General features: G+C 44.5%; 1 protein-coding gene across 4 annotated transcripts in view; it reads left to right on the top strand.

The window, feature by feature from the left end:
• Positions 1–12,156, top strand: part of tex2 (testis expressed 2) — a 128,657-nt gene extending 116,501 nt beyond the window's left edge. For all 4 annotated transcript variants that reach the window (XM_072483756.1, XM_072483755.1, XM_072483757.1 and 1 more), the window contains 3 exons: positions 613–822; positions 6,760–6,880; positions 9,597–12,156. In XM_072483756.1, the coding sequence (XP_072339857.1) occupies positions 613–822; positions 6,760–6,880; positions 9,597–9,722 (457 nt within the window). In that variant the 3' untranslated portion in view covers positions 9,723–12,156. The remainder of the gene's footprint in view (positions 1–612; positions 823–6,759; positions 6,881–9,596) is intronic.
• The last annotated feature ends 3,220 nt before the right edge of the window (positions 12,157–15,376 follow it).

The following is a 15,376-nucleotide window of genomic DNA, read 5'->3' on the forward strand; positions in this document are numbered from 1 at the left end:
AAGTTTTATGTGAAACATTTCAGCAACAAACCCCAAACCCTGCTTCTCCAAAGCAGTGTATGCTTTCTGCCTATCTTACAATGTGTAATAAGATCCTGGTTAAGATGTTTAGGTTTCTGATTACGGTAATATGATTTGCTCTATGTGGATCGTGGCAGCATCCTATTTCTCTTAATAAAGGTGATTATGGTTGCAGAAAACATTGGTAAAGGTACACCTGCATTCTCATAATAACACTAATGTTTATGTGCTGTAATAGTTTACACTCCACAGTACCAACTGACTGCTGCATTTCCAAATCTATTCTATTTTACTAGTTTTAAAACAGTCAGTACAGGTGTAGTAGAAGAGATACATTCTCGGTTTGTTTGAGTTAAAGGTGTACACGAACATCAACATTCATGGTGTACTTTATTTGCTTTTCAACATAATTCTGCACCATCAGTAATTCATCAACACAATTGAATTTCAGAATTAATCTGTAAAGCTCCATGAATATTCAATGCATGAGAAAACCATTACTTAGAAATGTCCATTACCCATGGAATTAAACAAAACATAAATACGTAGAATGTTCAATGACAAGAATTATTAACTATTTTCCACCTGCAGATACGTGGGAGGACATCGACCAAGCAAGATAATGAGACTTGTGGATAAGATTACAAAGTCAAAGTATTTCCAGAAAGCCACAGAAACGGAATTTATTAAGAAGAAAATTGAAGAGGTCTCGAATACACCACTGCTGTTAACAGTAGAGGTTCAGGAGTGTAAAGGAACACTAGCTGTGAATATTCCACCTCCACCTACTGACAGAATATGGTATGGGCAGGCTGTTACAATTTCAATAATAATATAATAGCTGATTGTCATAGATAGGCTTCAATGAAGTTACTGTGAAAGGCCCCTCGTCGCCAAATTCCGGCGCCTGTTCGGGGAGGCTGGTACGGGAATTGAACCCGCGCTGCTGGCATTGTTCTGCGTTACAAGCCAGCTGTTTAGCCCATTATACTAAACCAGCCCCTAGTGGTTCAATTCCCGTACCAGCCTCCCCGAACAGGCGCCGGAATTTGGCGACGAGGGGCTTTTCACAGTAACTTCATTGAAGCCTATCTGACAATAAGCTATTATATTATTACAAATTTCAATGGCATTGCACTCTGGTTCTGCAAAGCTTAAAATACAGTTTTATAGGCAGTTATCCACTACTTCGTTAACCCAACAGAGTGAAATATTTTAGACATTTTTGAAGTGATGGGATCGCTAAATATGTAAGAAAACATAGGTTGCCGTTTTCCTTTGCCTGCTGTACAATGTATGACTTCATTCATTACTGACATGCCTGAATCCTTTGCTTAATATAATTTTATATAGAAGCTGGAGTTTGTACTATTCCTATTCCTAACTGGAATGCTGTCATCGGAGGGAGGGAAATGCAGTGCTGCTTTTAATGTTTTATTCATTCATGAGATATGGATGACAATGGCAAGGACAATATTTATCGCTCATCCTGAATAATAGGGTAGGCGGTGGTGCAGTGATATTGTCACTGGACTAGTAAACCAGAACCCCAGGGTAATGCTCTGGGGATCTGGGTTCGAATACCGCCACGGCAGAGGGTGAAATTTGAATTCAATAAAAATCTGGAATTAAAAGTCTAATGATGGCCATGAAACCATTGCCGATTGTCGTTAAAAACCCATCTGGTTCACTAATGTCCTTTAGGGAAGGAAATCAGCCGTCCTTACCTGGTCTGGCCTACATGTGACTCCAGACCCACAGCAATGTGGTTGATTCTTAACTGCCCCCTCCAGGGCAATTAGGGATGGGCAATAAATGCTGGCCCCAGCGACGCCCACTTCCCATGAACAAATATTTTAAAAATAATTTTTATTATTTGATTGGAGTGGATTTGTTTATTTTCACGTGTACTGAGGTATAGTGTAAAGTATTGTTCAGCGTACAGCTCAGACAGATCATTCCCCACATGAAAAGAAAAAACATCGGGCAAACATAAAATACACAATGTAAATACATAGACACAAGCATCGGGTGAAGCATACAGGAGTACAGTTCTACTCAATAGAGAAGATGTGTGAAGGGATCAGATCCATCCATAAGAGGGTTGTTTAGGAGTCTGGTAAAAGCAGGGAAGAAGCTGTTTTTGAATCTGTTAGTGCATGTTCTCAGACTTTTGTATCTCCTGCCTGTTGGAAGAAGTTGTAAGAATGAATAAGCTGGGTGGGAGGGGTCTTTGATTATGCTGCCCTCTTTCCAAAGGCAGCAGGAGGTGTAGATGGAGTCAGTGGATAGGAGGCGGGGCTGTGTGATGGACTGGGCTGTGTTCAGACTCTCTGTAGTTTCTTATGTCTTGGGCCGAGCAGTTGCCATACCAGGCTGTGATGCAGGCAGATACGATGCTTTATATGGTGCATCTGTAAAAGTTGGTAAGAGTCAATGTGAACATGCTGAATGTCTTTAGTATCCTGGGAAAGTATAGGCGCTGTTGTGTTTTCTTGATTATAGCATCGATGTGGGTGGACCAGGACAGATTGTTGATGTGCACACCTAGGAATTTGGAGCTGTCAATCATCCACTAACAACAAGCATTCACGTAGGAACTATTCTGTTTCCTTGGACCAGCACTGCACGATCATCTTAACTGGATTCTCCCGCTTAAGTTTCTACCTGTATGCCGGGCGAAGGTCCAAATTTCCCAAATGCGGTCGGGGGATGGATCGGTAGGCGCCCTTGATTTTTGTGCAGCAGTAGTTGAGAGTATTGTCGCCCCTGGTGGGACAGGAGATGTGGAATTTTGACAGTACACTCTTGAGGTTGGCCTTGTTGAAGTCTCCAGCCACAATGAACAAGGCCTCAGGGTGGTCTGTTTCATTGTTATTTATAGCTGTGTACAATTCGTGCAGCGCTGCCTTCACTTCTGCCTGGAGTGGGATGTAGACCGCTGTAATAATGGCTGCAGTGAACTCCCGTGGAAGGTTGTAGGGGCGGCACTTCACGGTCCGGTATTTGGGGTCTGGGGAGCAGTGGGTCACCATGGTTGCCACATCCGAGCACTACAAGGAGTTGATGAGGAGGCAAACCCCTCCACCCTTTGCTTTGCCTGATGACACTGTTCGGTCTGTCCAGTGAATTGAGAAGCCTTCAGGTTGTATGGCACAGTCCGGTGAGGTGGGGGTGAGCCATGGCTCTGTGAAACAGAGCACACAGCAGTCTCTTACTTCCCTCTGAGAGGTAAGTCTTGTGTTAAGTTCATCCAGCTTGTTTTCGATCGCTTGGAGGTTTGCCAAGAGTATGCTGGGCAGAGGAGTCTTGAAACCGCGTGGCTTTAGTCTCACCTGCGTTTCCCTCGCTTCCTTGGTGGCTGGTTCTGGATGGTCCCAGGATCCGATGGGAGAAGTCTGACATTGTGGAAGGTAGGTGGTTGCGTCTGGCGGGAGCTGAACTGCTGTTTTTGTTTTCAGGGTCGTGTCTGGCAGGGTCCTGGGCACTGGTTGCGATTTTGGGATTGCTGCAGAGGCATGTTTGCGATCTGGTTGGACCCCGGCGTTCTGAGAGGATGGGTCCACCTTGCGACGCGTTTGGGACCTTGCGTGGGGTCGCTGCTGCTTTGGGGTTTTTTTAATCCGGTTTGGGTCGCAGGCAGGGGCTTCCTGGGTCAGGTTGGGTGGTTCCCATGTTCTGTTCCAGCATTGATGGTCTGGTCGGGCGCTCCTGGAGTCGAGTCTTGGAGTAGGCCTGGTTGGGCCTCCACATGGATTCTTCCTTCCATCCTCCGGTAAGTCGGTTTGCTGGGCGGGCCTCTCTGGGTCCGGTCGCTGGGTGGGCCTCTCCGGGTCGGGCCTGGTCTCGTGGTCGGGTACCGGGTTTGGTGCTCCGGCGGCTGGATTGGCAGTCGGGGCTGTTCTTTGGCCGGGTCGGGCCCAAGTCGGGGTCGGACATCCGATTTGGACCTTGTCAACTTCCAGGTTGGGTCGTTGGAGGAGTCCTGCCGGGTCGGGTCAAGTCGGGTCATGTGATCCAGTCCACGGGCCTCTGAGGATTTTCAAATCTGCAAGAGAACATAAAAGAGAGATTAGTGCTAGAATTAGGTTTTTAAAGAGATTATAGGAGATGTAAGAAGAGGGTCTGTGTGAGAGAGCTCGCAGAGAGTCTCCACGCTCTGGCACCATCTTCCACAAGTGTCACAAGTAGGCTTACATTAACACTGCAATGAAATTACTGTGAAAAACCCCTAGCGCCACACTCCGGAGCCTGTTCGGTTGCACAGAAGGAGAATTCAGAATGTCCAATTCAATTAACAGCACATCTTTCAGGACTTCAGGAATTACCCTTAGGAAGATGGGGTGAGCTGCCATGCCACCCTTGAACCATTGTAGCAGTTGTTGATACAATGGAGTGGCTTGCTCAGACATTTCAGAGGGCAGTTAAGAGGGGTTCTGGAATAGGGTGGCATGTGGCACAGTGGTTAGCACTGCTGACTACGGTGCTGGGACCTGGGTTTGAATCCTGGCCCTGAGTCACTGTCTGTGTGGAGTTTGCACATTCTCTGCCTGTCTGCGTGGGTTTCACCCCCACACCCAAAGCTGGGCAGGGTAGGTGGATTGGCCACGCTAAATTGCCTCTTGGGGGGGAAAAAATAATTGGGTACTCTAAAAATTAAAAAAAGAGTGGGTCTGGAATCAAAAAGGCCTTAACATCAACTGCACAAAACAGTTGGGAAAGCAAATGGTATGTTGAACACTGAGATTGTCAGATCAAGGAAGCAAGAAATAGGGCAGGAAAGTGGAGATGGCGTTGAAAATCAGGCGTGATCTCATTGAATGAGCAGAGCAGGTTCAAGGAACATGATGGCCACAACCCCTATTTCTTTCTTTATATTTCAGATACTGATGGTGGAGGCAGACAATGAATGTCGCTATTATGGTGGGGAGAGTACATAAGAACATAAGAACTAGGAGCAGGAGTAGGTCATCTGGCCCCTCGAGCCTGCTCCACCATTCAATGAGATCATGGCTGATCTTTTGTGGACTCAGCTCCACTTTCCGGCCCGAACACCATAACCCTTAATCTCTTTATTCTTCAAAAAACTATCTATCTTTATCTTAAAAACATTTAATGAAGGAGCCTCTACTGCTTCACTGGGCAAGGAATTCCATAGATTCACAACCTTTTGGGTGAAGAAGTTCCTCCTAAACTCAGTCCTAAATCTACTTCCCCTTATTTTGAGGCTATGCCTCCTAGTTCTGCTTTCCGCCAGTGGAAACAACCTGCCCGCATCTATCCTATCTATTCCCTTCATAATCTTATATGTTTCTATAAGATCCCCCCTCATCCTTCTAAATTCCAACGAGTACAGTCCCAGTATACTCAACCTCTCCTCGTAATCCAACCCCTTCAGCTCTGGGATTAACCTAGTGAATCTCCTCTGCACACCCTCCAGTGCCAGTACGTCCTTTCTCAAGTAAGGAGACCAATACTGAACACAATACTCCAGGTGTGGCCTCACTAACACCTTATACAATTGCAGCATAACCTCCCCAGTCTTAAACTCCATCCCTCTAGCAATCAAGGACAAAATTCCATTTTCCTTCTTAATCACATATTGCACCTGTAAACCAACTTTTTGCGACTCATGCACTAGCACACCCAGGTCTCTCTGCACAGCAGCAGTACAGATATTGGTATGGGAGACAGGGTTGCGGATTCCGGTTACGTGGGGAGAAGGTTTTCAGATGCCGGCATCGTGATGGGGAGGTTTTCAGATGCCGACATCGTGATGGGGAGGTTTTCAGATGCCGACATCGTGATGGGGAGGTTTTCAGATGCTGGCATCGTGATGGCGAGGTTTTCAGATGCCGGCATCGTGATGGCGAGGTTTTCGGATGGCAGCATCGTGATGGCGAGGTTTTCGGATGCCGGCATCGTGATGGCGAGGTTTTCGGATGGCAGCATCGTGATGGCGAGGTTTTAAGATGCTGGCATCGTGATGGGGAGGTTTTCGGATGCCGGCATCGTGATGGGGAGGTTTTCAGATGCCGGCATCGTGATGGCGAGGTTTTCGGATGGCAGCATCGTGATGGGGAGGTTTTCGGATGCCGGCATCGTGATGGCGAGGTTTTCGGATGGCAGCATCGTGATGGCGAGGTTTTAAGATGCTGGCATCGTGATGGGGAGGTTTTCGGATGCCGGCATCGTGATGGGGAGGTTTTTGGATGTTGGCATCGTGATGGGGAGGTTTTAAGATGCTGGCATCGTGATGGGGAGGTTTTCGGATGCCGGCATCGTGATGGGGAGGTTTTCGGATGCCGGCATCGTGATGGGGAGGTTTGCGGATGCCGGCATCGTGATGGGGAGGTTTTCCGATGCCGGCATCGTGATGGGGAGGTTTGCGGATGCCGGCATCGTGATGGGGAGGTTTGCGGATGCCGGCATAGTGAGGGGGAGGTTTGCGGATGCTGGCACCGGTTTGGCATGGGTGGGGATGGAATTGCCTGGTAAAGCTGGAAGTTTAAACTTTTGTTATGAATTATGAGAAGTTTGCAAACTAAGTACCTGTTTAACTTGAGCCTTATCAGTATATTAGCTGAAGTACATTTCTCTTTGTGTTAATTGTTGTTGTGGCCTGTTGCTTTTCTGTGGATTTAAGTTCTGCAATGCTGATAAATCCATTAGCTGGTTTAGTATTTTCCTTTAAAGTCCCTGAAGTTGTCTGATGAGATGTGTAATTCTTGTTCAAAGGTATGGTTTCCGAAGACCACCACACCTAGAATTAAAAGCTCGGCCCAAATTGGGTGAGCGTGAAGTCACTTTTGCACATGTAACTGACTGGATTGAAAAGAAACTTGAACAAGAGTTCCAGGTAAGAAACCTTTTTAAAATTCATTTTTATGAGATATGGCTAGATCAGCATTTGTTGCCCATCCCTAATTTCCCTTGCAAAGGTGTTGGTGAGCTGCCTTCTTGAACCGCTGCAGTCCATGTGGTGTAGATACAGTGCTGTTATGGAGGGAGTTCTAGGATTTTGACTCAATGACAGTGAAGGAAGGGCGATAAATTTCCAAGTCAGGATGGTGGATGGCTTGCAGGAGAACTTGCAGGTGGTGTTCCCAGGTGTCTGCGGCCCTTGTCCTAGATGGTAATGGTTGTGGGTTTGGAAGGTGCTGCCTATGGATCCATGGTGAGTTACTGCAGTGCATCTTGTAGATACACTGCTGCTACTGTGCGTTGGTGATGGAGGGAGTTAATGTTTGTGGAAGGAGTGCCAATCAAGTGGGCGGCTTTGTCCTGGATGGTGTGGCGCTTCTAGAGTGTTATTGGAGCTGCACTCATCCACACAAGTGGGAAGTATTCCATTACACTCCTGACTTGTGTCTTGTAGATGGTGGACAGGCTTTGGGAAGTCAGGATGTGAGTTACTCGCTGCAGTATTCCTAGCCTCTGACCTGCTCTTGTACCCCAGTATTTATATGGCTAGTCCAGTTCAGTTTCTGGTCAATGTTAACCACCGGTATGTTGATAGCGGGGGATTCAGTGATGGTAATGTCATTGAATGTCAAGGTGAGATGGTTTGATTCTGTCTTATTGGAGATGGTCAATTCTCAATTCATGCCATTATCCCCAATCCCATGCGTTTTAACTTTGCACACTATCCTTTTATGTGGGACTGCATCAAAAGCTTTCTAAAAATCTAAATACATCACATCCCTTCTCTATTCTACTAGTTACGTCCTCAAAAACACCAGTAGGTTTGTCAAACATGATTTCCTTTTCATTAATCGCCTTATTCCATTGATATTTCCGAAGTGAACTGATATCATACCCTTTATAATAGACTGTAGCATTTTCTCAGTACTGATGTTAGGCTGAACGGTCTGTAAGATTGAACAGTTTAGGCCTATACTCTCGAGAGTTTAGAAGAATGAAGTGAGATGAAATTGAGGTATACAAGATGATAAAAGGTATGTATAAAGCATGCGTGAAGCGGATGCTTCCTCTTGTGGGGCAATCTAGAACAAGAGGTCATAGTCTTGGGAAAAGAGGAAGCAAATTTAAAACGGAGTTGAGGAGAAACTACTTCTCAATCTCTCTTCATACAACAAACCCCTCATCTCTGGAATCAATAAATCCCGAGGCCCTAATAATCTACATCCCAGGGTACTAAAGGAGCTGGCCATAGAAATAGTAGATATGTTGGTTGTTATCTTCCAAAATTCTATAGATTCTGGAACAGACCCAGCAGACTGGAGGGTGGCGAATGTAACCCAGCTATTTAAAACAGGAGGGAGAAAACTGGGAATTACAAACTTCTCAGTCCCATTGATTTCTCCAGCACGATTTTTAGTAATACTAATTTCTTTCAATTCTTCATTCTCACTAGACTCTTGATTCCTTAGTATTTCTGTGAATTTACTCGTGTCTTCCCCCATGAAGACTGAACTAAAATAGTTCAGAAGATATAGGAGCAGAATTAGGCCATTCGGCCCATCGAGTCTGCTCCACCGTTCGATCATAACCCCTCATCTCTGGAATCAATCTAGTTGTTCTTTGTTCCCCATAATAAATTATCCTGTTTTAGACTGTAAGGGACCTACATTTGTATTCACTAATCTTATTCTTTTTTACATACTTAGAAAATCTTTTACAGTCTGCTTTATGTTAGTTGCAAGTTTACTCTCATACTCTATTTTTCTTCTCTCAGTCAATCTCCTTGTCCACTTTTACTGAATTCTGAACTGCTACTAATCCTCATGCTTGCTACTTGTTCTAGCAACTTAAACGTTTCCTCTTTGGATCGAATACTATCCATAATTTTATTTTCTAAGTCATGGTTGGGCTGTTTTCTTGTGTTTTTGCAGCAGAAAGGAATGTATAACCGTTGCAATGCATACATTCATTCCTAAAAAAAAATCTTGTCACACTCCAGGAATTCATCCGCCACAGCTAATTTGGTTAGCCCAATCTTTTTATAGATTAAGTAACCCATGATTACTGTAGTACCCTTATTACGTGCATCTCTAATTTCCTATTCAATGCCATCCCCTACCTTTACCACTACTGTTTGGAGGCCCATTGATAACTCCCACCACTGTTTACCTCCCCATGTTGCTTCTTAACACCACCCAGACTGATTGTACATCTAGATTTTCTGAACAAATATCCTCTTTCACTATTGCATTGATTTCACCCTGAACTAAACGCCGCACCACCTCCGTTTCCATTTTGCCCGTCCTTCCTAAATATCGAATCCCCTTGGATATTCAGTTCCCAGCCTCTGTCAGCCTCCAGTAATTGCAATCATATTGTACCAATGTATACCAATTTCCGGTGTTAATTCGTCTACCTTATTCCAAATGCTCCTGTCATTCAGATACAGAATCTTTCGACATGTCCTTCTAACATTTTTACACACAGTTTTTTTTGTACTATGGCCTTATTTGCTGCTAGCCGTTGTTTCTTCTGCCTTCCCCACTTCACATTGAGGTGACATTGGATACTTTTAAATGTGCATAGCAATGTGATGGACATTGGAGTGTTAATAGAATTCTAACAGTTACATTTCTTATTGAATTTTGCAGAAGATTTTCGTTATGCCAAATATGGATGATGTGTATGTTCCGATAATGCATTCTGCCATGGACCCACGTTCATCCACAGTGTGGCCTTCAAGGGAGACACCAACAGATGTTGCTGAACGACTGTGATGTACGAAAGTTTTATGTTTACAGTATTATGAAGTTGCTGTTCATGTGCTTTCAGCTGTACCATCTGTCTTTTGGATCATTCGTACCACTATACTTTCCAGGAATACTTGCAATTTGTTGTACTCCGTATGTGCAGTATGACTCTCTCTCTCTCTCTATGTATATTGTTAACAGCTAATACTGTTATAGCCCATTTATCATCTAGGCCATTCCAAGAAAATAAAAGCCCAGACATATATTTGTAATTGTACTTGTAAATGACTTGTTTGCCCCAAAATGCTTCAGTTGAGCCAGGTTCTCATAGGTCTGAGAGACGATTTCAGATAAATGAATAGTTGCCTGATGCAGCTGCAGAATGGATGCATGATTGCCTTGTTGGGTCTGAGTATTTATAAAGTACAGTATAACGCATCACTAAAATGACAAAGCTGGTCTATAATTGCTAATTTTAGGTAAATTGCTCTTGGATACTTGCAGCTCATTGCTTTGTGGTGATTTATCATTAGAAGTGTATTTGCAACTGCATCCTCTTTTATTGACTAATGGGTTCTGCTGACAGTCTGCACACAAAATCTGGTAAGTTTGCGTCTGCGAGCAAGATCATTGTTGTCCCCTTTTTATCTGGATGGTAATTTGTAGATTGTGTGGTAAATTACTTTGCACGACTTACATTTCACTGTTCATTCGATGCACATTATAAATTGACACATCCCTTTTGCCCAATTCAGGAGTAATTTAGCTGCACAAGATACTTTCTTCAACTCTTTGACATCTCCCTATTAGTTCACATGATCAAAAATAACATGATCACCCAGCTCCTGAAATAATCCACTTTTGCTTGGTGTGTCTGTGCAAGAGGGAGGAATTATAGGATTATGTGACAACCACTGTGATAAATAATATAAAAGTATATTTTTCAAGTTTTACATTTATGGTTTATAAAAAGTGTTACAATTCCTTAAAAATGTTGTAATGTATAGAACAGTGCTATTAACCACTGCAGATTACATTTCTATGACCTGGCAGTGATATCACAAACTTAATCCTTAGATGATACAGTAAGAGTGCTCTACATAATAGTGGATGGTATTTAAGAGCAAGGCACTTAGTTCTAGTCGGGTTTTTTCCCCCCTCACAATCATTCTAGTGCATGGTAGAAACATCTCAACAGAGACAGGTCCCTCATAAATATAAACAGAGTCAGAATTTTTATATAAGAAAACATGTTAAGTAACATCAGACCACTTATTCCAATTTTTGTGAAATTCGTTTTTTTTTTAAACTCAACTACTTTTATAGCATTGTTAGGGCTTGTAAAATGTGTCCTTCACTGACAGTTGAACATGTTCAGTAATTGGCCAATCATACTCTAACTAATCACAATGGATCTACTGTTTGGTGGTGTGGTTTGCAAAATATGAGCAAATGATGTGAGGCTCTTGCTGCTTCTGTAATTGAGAAGGCACTTTCCTTGCGAACTTTTATGGGTTCACATTAAAAGCTTTAACTTTTTTAAAAATTACTGGAAATAACTAATGAAGAAGCTCCCGGTAGCAGTTTTTCTGAATGAAGGAAGGGGAAGGTATAGAAATGTTGCATAAGGAAATCTGTCATGTAGGCCAACTCAAAATGTCAGTTTTGTTTCAAAGCCAGGTTTTCTCTAGATTCCCTGCTGTGAGAAAATGGGTGTCCATCCTGAGCCTTTATTTTGTATGTGATGTTTCTATATAAGGTCTGCTGAAATTTCAATGTTACTTGTGCTTTGGTGCCACTATGCTATTGGCTATTATAATTTGTCTTTTCTGTATATTTTGTCCCCATGTATTTCTTGAGCCATGAGTTTCCCCACAGCAGGCATTCAACTTGTGTGTAAATTGCCATTCACTACATGAATTGCAAATAGATAATTGAAGACTACAGTGTGAAGGATTTAACAAATCGTCTTTCAAGATGACGTTTCTATGAGAATGTTGATAACTATTTGCAGAATGTTTAATTAAAGCTAAGTAATATATTTTAAGATGTGTATAAAGTTGTATTTTTAATTTTATACATTTATTTTAATTTAGGCCTGTAGGTACAATATTGTATTTTGTTTCAATCTAATACAAGGGGTGTGATGGCCACAACACAATTCGACTGCATTCCAGTCTTAACCCACATTCTTGCTTTCCTCTACTCACTTTTCATGGGCAATATTTGCCTGCTGGAAAAAAAATCTTTGCATGTCTTGTTGTAGTCAGGCCCTAAATTAAGTGTGACCTGAATTAAGTGTGCAATAATGAATTATGAGTCCATGGACTAAATGCACTATACATAACCCAAATTAAAGAAAGATTCTTATAAATTGTCATATTGTACTTCACATAATCAAATTAACATTGTGAAGGACTGGCTTGCTATGTTTTATTTAATAAATTCTTCAGTCTAACAACTTGTGTGGTTTGTTATTTGTGTCACCAAGGTAATTAGTATTACAGTTACACCTGGGCCAAAAGAATGACTACTTGGAATTCTTGGCATCTGAATTCATGACTGGATATGCATTATCGTAATCTTCAGAATAGGGTGGTTTAGCTGTTTAAAGTCCTGAGTTCCTGATCTATTTTCGATTCCAACATTTTTATTTCCTTTTTTATAAATTTAGAGTACCCAATTCTTTTTTTCCAATGAAGGAGCAATTTAGTGTGGCCAATCTACCTACCCTGCACATCTTTGGGTTGTGGGGGTGAGACCCACGCAGACAAGGGGCTAGCATGAGTTGAAGGATTATAAGGCGTTCCTTCATTCTGCAAGGAGAGTCCGAGACAGCCAGCTAGTTTGTTTTTAATGGTGAAGTCAACCCCGTGGAGGTGGCGATCTTCTTCTGGTTTACCTTTGCAGAAGAATGTGTAATTGAGTTGGCATTCCTTGCCCTCCGGGTCTCACTTGGAGCGATATCATTGTTGAAATGCCTGAGCTCCTGTGCAATGCTAACAGTCGCCATTCTGGTCTGTCACAGTTAAGATTGTCCATGAGGATCATGACGTTCCAGGTCCTGAGCTTCATTTTAAGGGCTGGAAGGTGCCTGTGCATGAGTTGTTTTAACGTGGAATGGCCATTGCACACCAGCTACCACAAAGGCTAGATGGAGCAGAGCCTTAACTCGATCTGAACTCTTCATGGCCAAGCTTTTGGTCAGCTGACATATCTCTTGGTGTCATACTTTGTTTTATGATGCGCCTTGGGGCATTCCATTGCATTAAAGGTGTTACATAAATGTAAATGGTTCATTCTTCCACCTCATACTTTCGGCAATGAATTTAATTTGCCATGTATCTGCACAATACACCAACCACTCTTGTCTATGTCCTCAAAGATTATTGTTGTTATACTGTGTTATGATTATGCATCTTATTTAAATCTATTGCTGATGTCATCTGTAAGTGCTGTAGGGCGGCACAGTGGTTAGCACTGCTCTCGTGGCGCTGAGGACCCGTGTTCGACCCCAGCCCCGGGTTGCTGCCGGAGTGGAGTTCGCACATTCTCCACTGCGTCTGTGTGGGTCTCACCTTAAACCCAAAGATGTGCAAGGTAGGTGGATTGGCCATGCTAAATTGCCCCTTAATTCGGGGGAAAAAGGAATTGGGTACTTTAAATTTATTTATTAAAAAGTGCTGTGACGTAATTAATTGTTGTTACCTGTGAATATTCGTATTTAACTGCTGTTAGTTATAATTCTATTCTGTTACTTTTATTTGGATGTTAAGTTAGCTGGTCCCAGCGCCCGCACTGGAGGTTAGACATGGGACTTTTAGCGGACGAGGAGGTGTGCGGGTGGTTGAGGAAATGTATTTAGAATTACCTGGAGGTCAATGACATGGGAGAGATTTCGGCAGTGGTGGTTTGGGAGGCATTGAAGGCGGTGGTTAGAGGGGAGCTGATGTCAATACGGGCCCTCACGGTGAAGGTAGACAGGGCAGAGACGGACCGACTGGTAAAGGAGATACTACAGGTCGACAGGAAGTATGCAGAGACCCCAGAGGCAGGGCTTTTAAGGGAACGGGGGAGGCTACAGGCGGAGTTCGGCGGTAGAGCAGCTGAGAAAGGCGAGGGGGGCGATTTATGAGCAGGGAGAGAAGGCCAGCAGAATGCTTGCATAGCAGCTTAGAAAGAGGGAGGCAGCCAGGGAGATAGGGAAAGTAAAGGATGGAGACGGGAACCTGGTGGGAGACTCAGCAGGGGTGAATAAGGCGTTTAAGGAGTTTATAGAAGGCTGTATGGGCCGGAACCCCCACCTGGGCCGGAATGGACGAGGCACTTCCTCGGGGGGGGGGGGCTGAATTTCCCGAAGGTGGACGGGGAGCTGGTAGAAGGGCTGGGGCCCCCGATCGGGATCAAAGAGATCGTGAAGGGGCTGAAGACCATGCAGTCGGGTAAAGCCCCGGGGCCGGATGGGTACCCAATATCTCTGGGATATTGGGGCCGCTGTTGATGAGGACATTCAATGAGGCAAGGGAGAGAGCGGTACTTCCCCCGATGATATCACAGGCCACGATCTCGCTGATCCTGAAGTGGGACAAGGATTCGGAGCTGTGTGGGTCCTATAGGGCGATATCCCTGTTGAATGCTAAACTGCTGGCCAAGATTTTGTCCTCTAGGATTGAAGACTGTGTTCCGGACGTGATTGGGGAGGACCAGACGGGGGTTCGTTAAGGGAAGGCAGTTGGTGGCCAATGAAAGAAGGTTGCTAAATGCGATCATGATGCCCCCACAAGGTAGGGAGGTGGAGGTAGTGGTCGCAATGGACGCAGAGAAGGCTTTTGATCGAGTGGAATAGGAATATCTGTGGGAGGGACTGGGATGGTTCGGATTTGGGCGGGGCTTTATTGACTGGGTCAGGTTGCTGTATCAGGCTCCTGTGGTGAGCGTACGGACGAATAGAACAATATCGGACTATTTTAGGCTACATCGGGGGACGAGACAGGGATGCCCCCTCTCCCCACTGTTGTTCGTGTTAGCCATAAGAGCCGTTGGGAATTGCACGGAGAGCCTCAAGGGGCTGGTCGGGGGGAGTGGAACACAGAGTCTCGCTTTACGCAGACCACCTGCTCCTGTATGTATCGGACCCAGTAGAGGGGATGGAAGAAATTGAGGATTCTGGGGGAATTTGGCCGGTTTTCGGGGTACAAACTAAATATGGGGAAAAGCGAGATGTTTGCGATCCAGGCAAGGGGACAGGAGAGGCTACTGCGGGAACTGCCGTTTAGAGTGGTAGGGGGAAGCTTTAGGTATCTAGGCATCCAAGTGGCACGGGAATGGTTGCACAAACTTAATCTGGCCCGACTGGTAGACCAAATGAAGGACGATTTCCGAAGGTGGGACGCGCTCCCGTTGTCATTAGCTGGGAGGGTCCAGACGGTGGAGATGACGGTCCTTCCGAGATTCCTGTTTGTGTTCCAGTGTTTCTCCATCTTTATTCCGCGGTCCTTTTTTAAGCGGGTCAGCAGAGTGGTCACTGGCTTTGTATGGGCGGGCAAGACCCCGCGAGTAAAAGGGATGCTTAAGCGGAGCCGAGGAGGGCGGACTGGCGCTGCCAAACTTCAGTAACTATTATTGGGCAGCGAATATAGCCATGATCAGGAAGTGGGTGGTGGGGGGAGGGTCGGCATGGA

Source organism: Scyliorhinus torazame, chromosome 18 (genome assembly GCF_047496885.1).
Source record: "Scyliorhinus torazame isolate Kashiwa2021f chromosome 18, sScyTor2.1, whole genome shotgun sequence".
Classification (NCBI taxonomy): domain Eukaryota; kingdom Metazoa; phylum Chordata; class Chondrichthyes; order Carcharhiniformes; family Scyliorhinidae; genus Scyliorhinus; species Scyliorhinus torazame.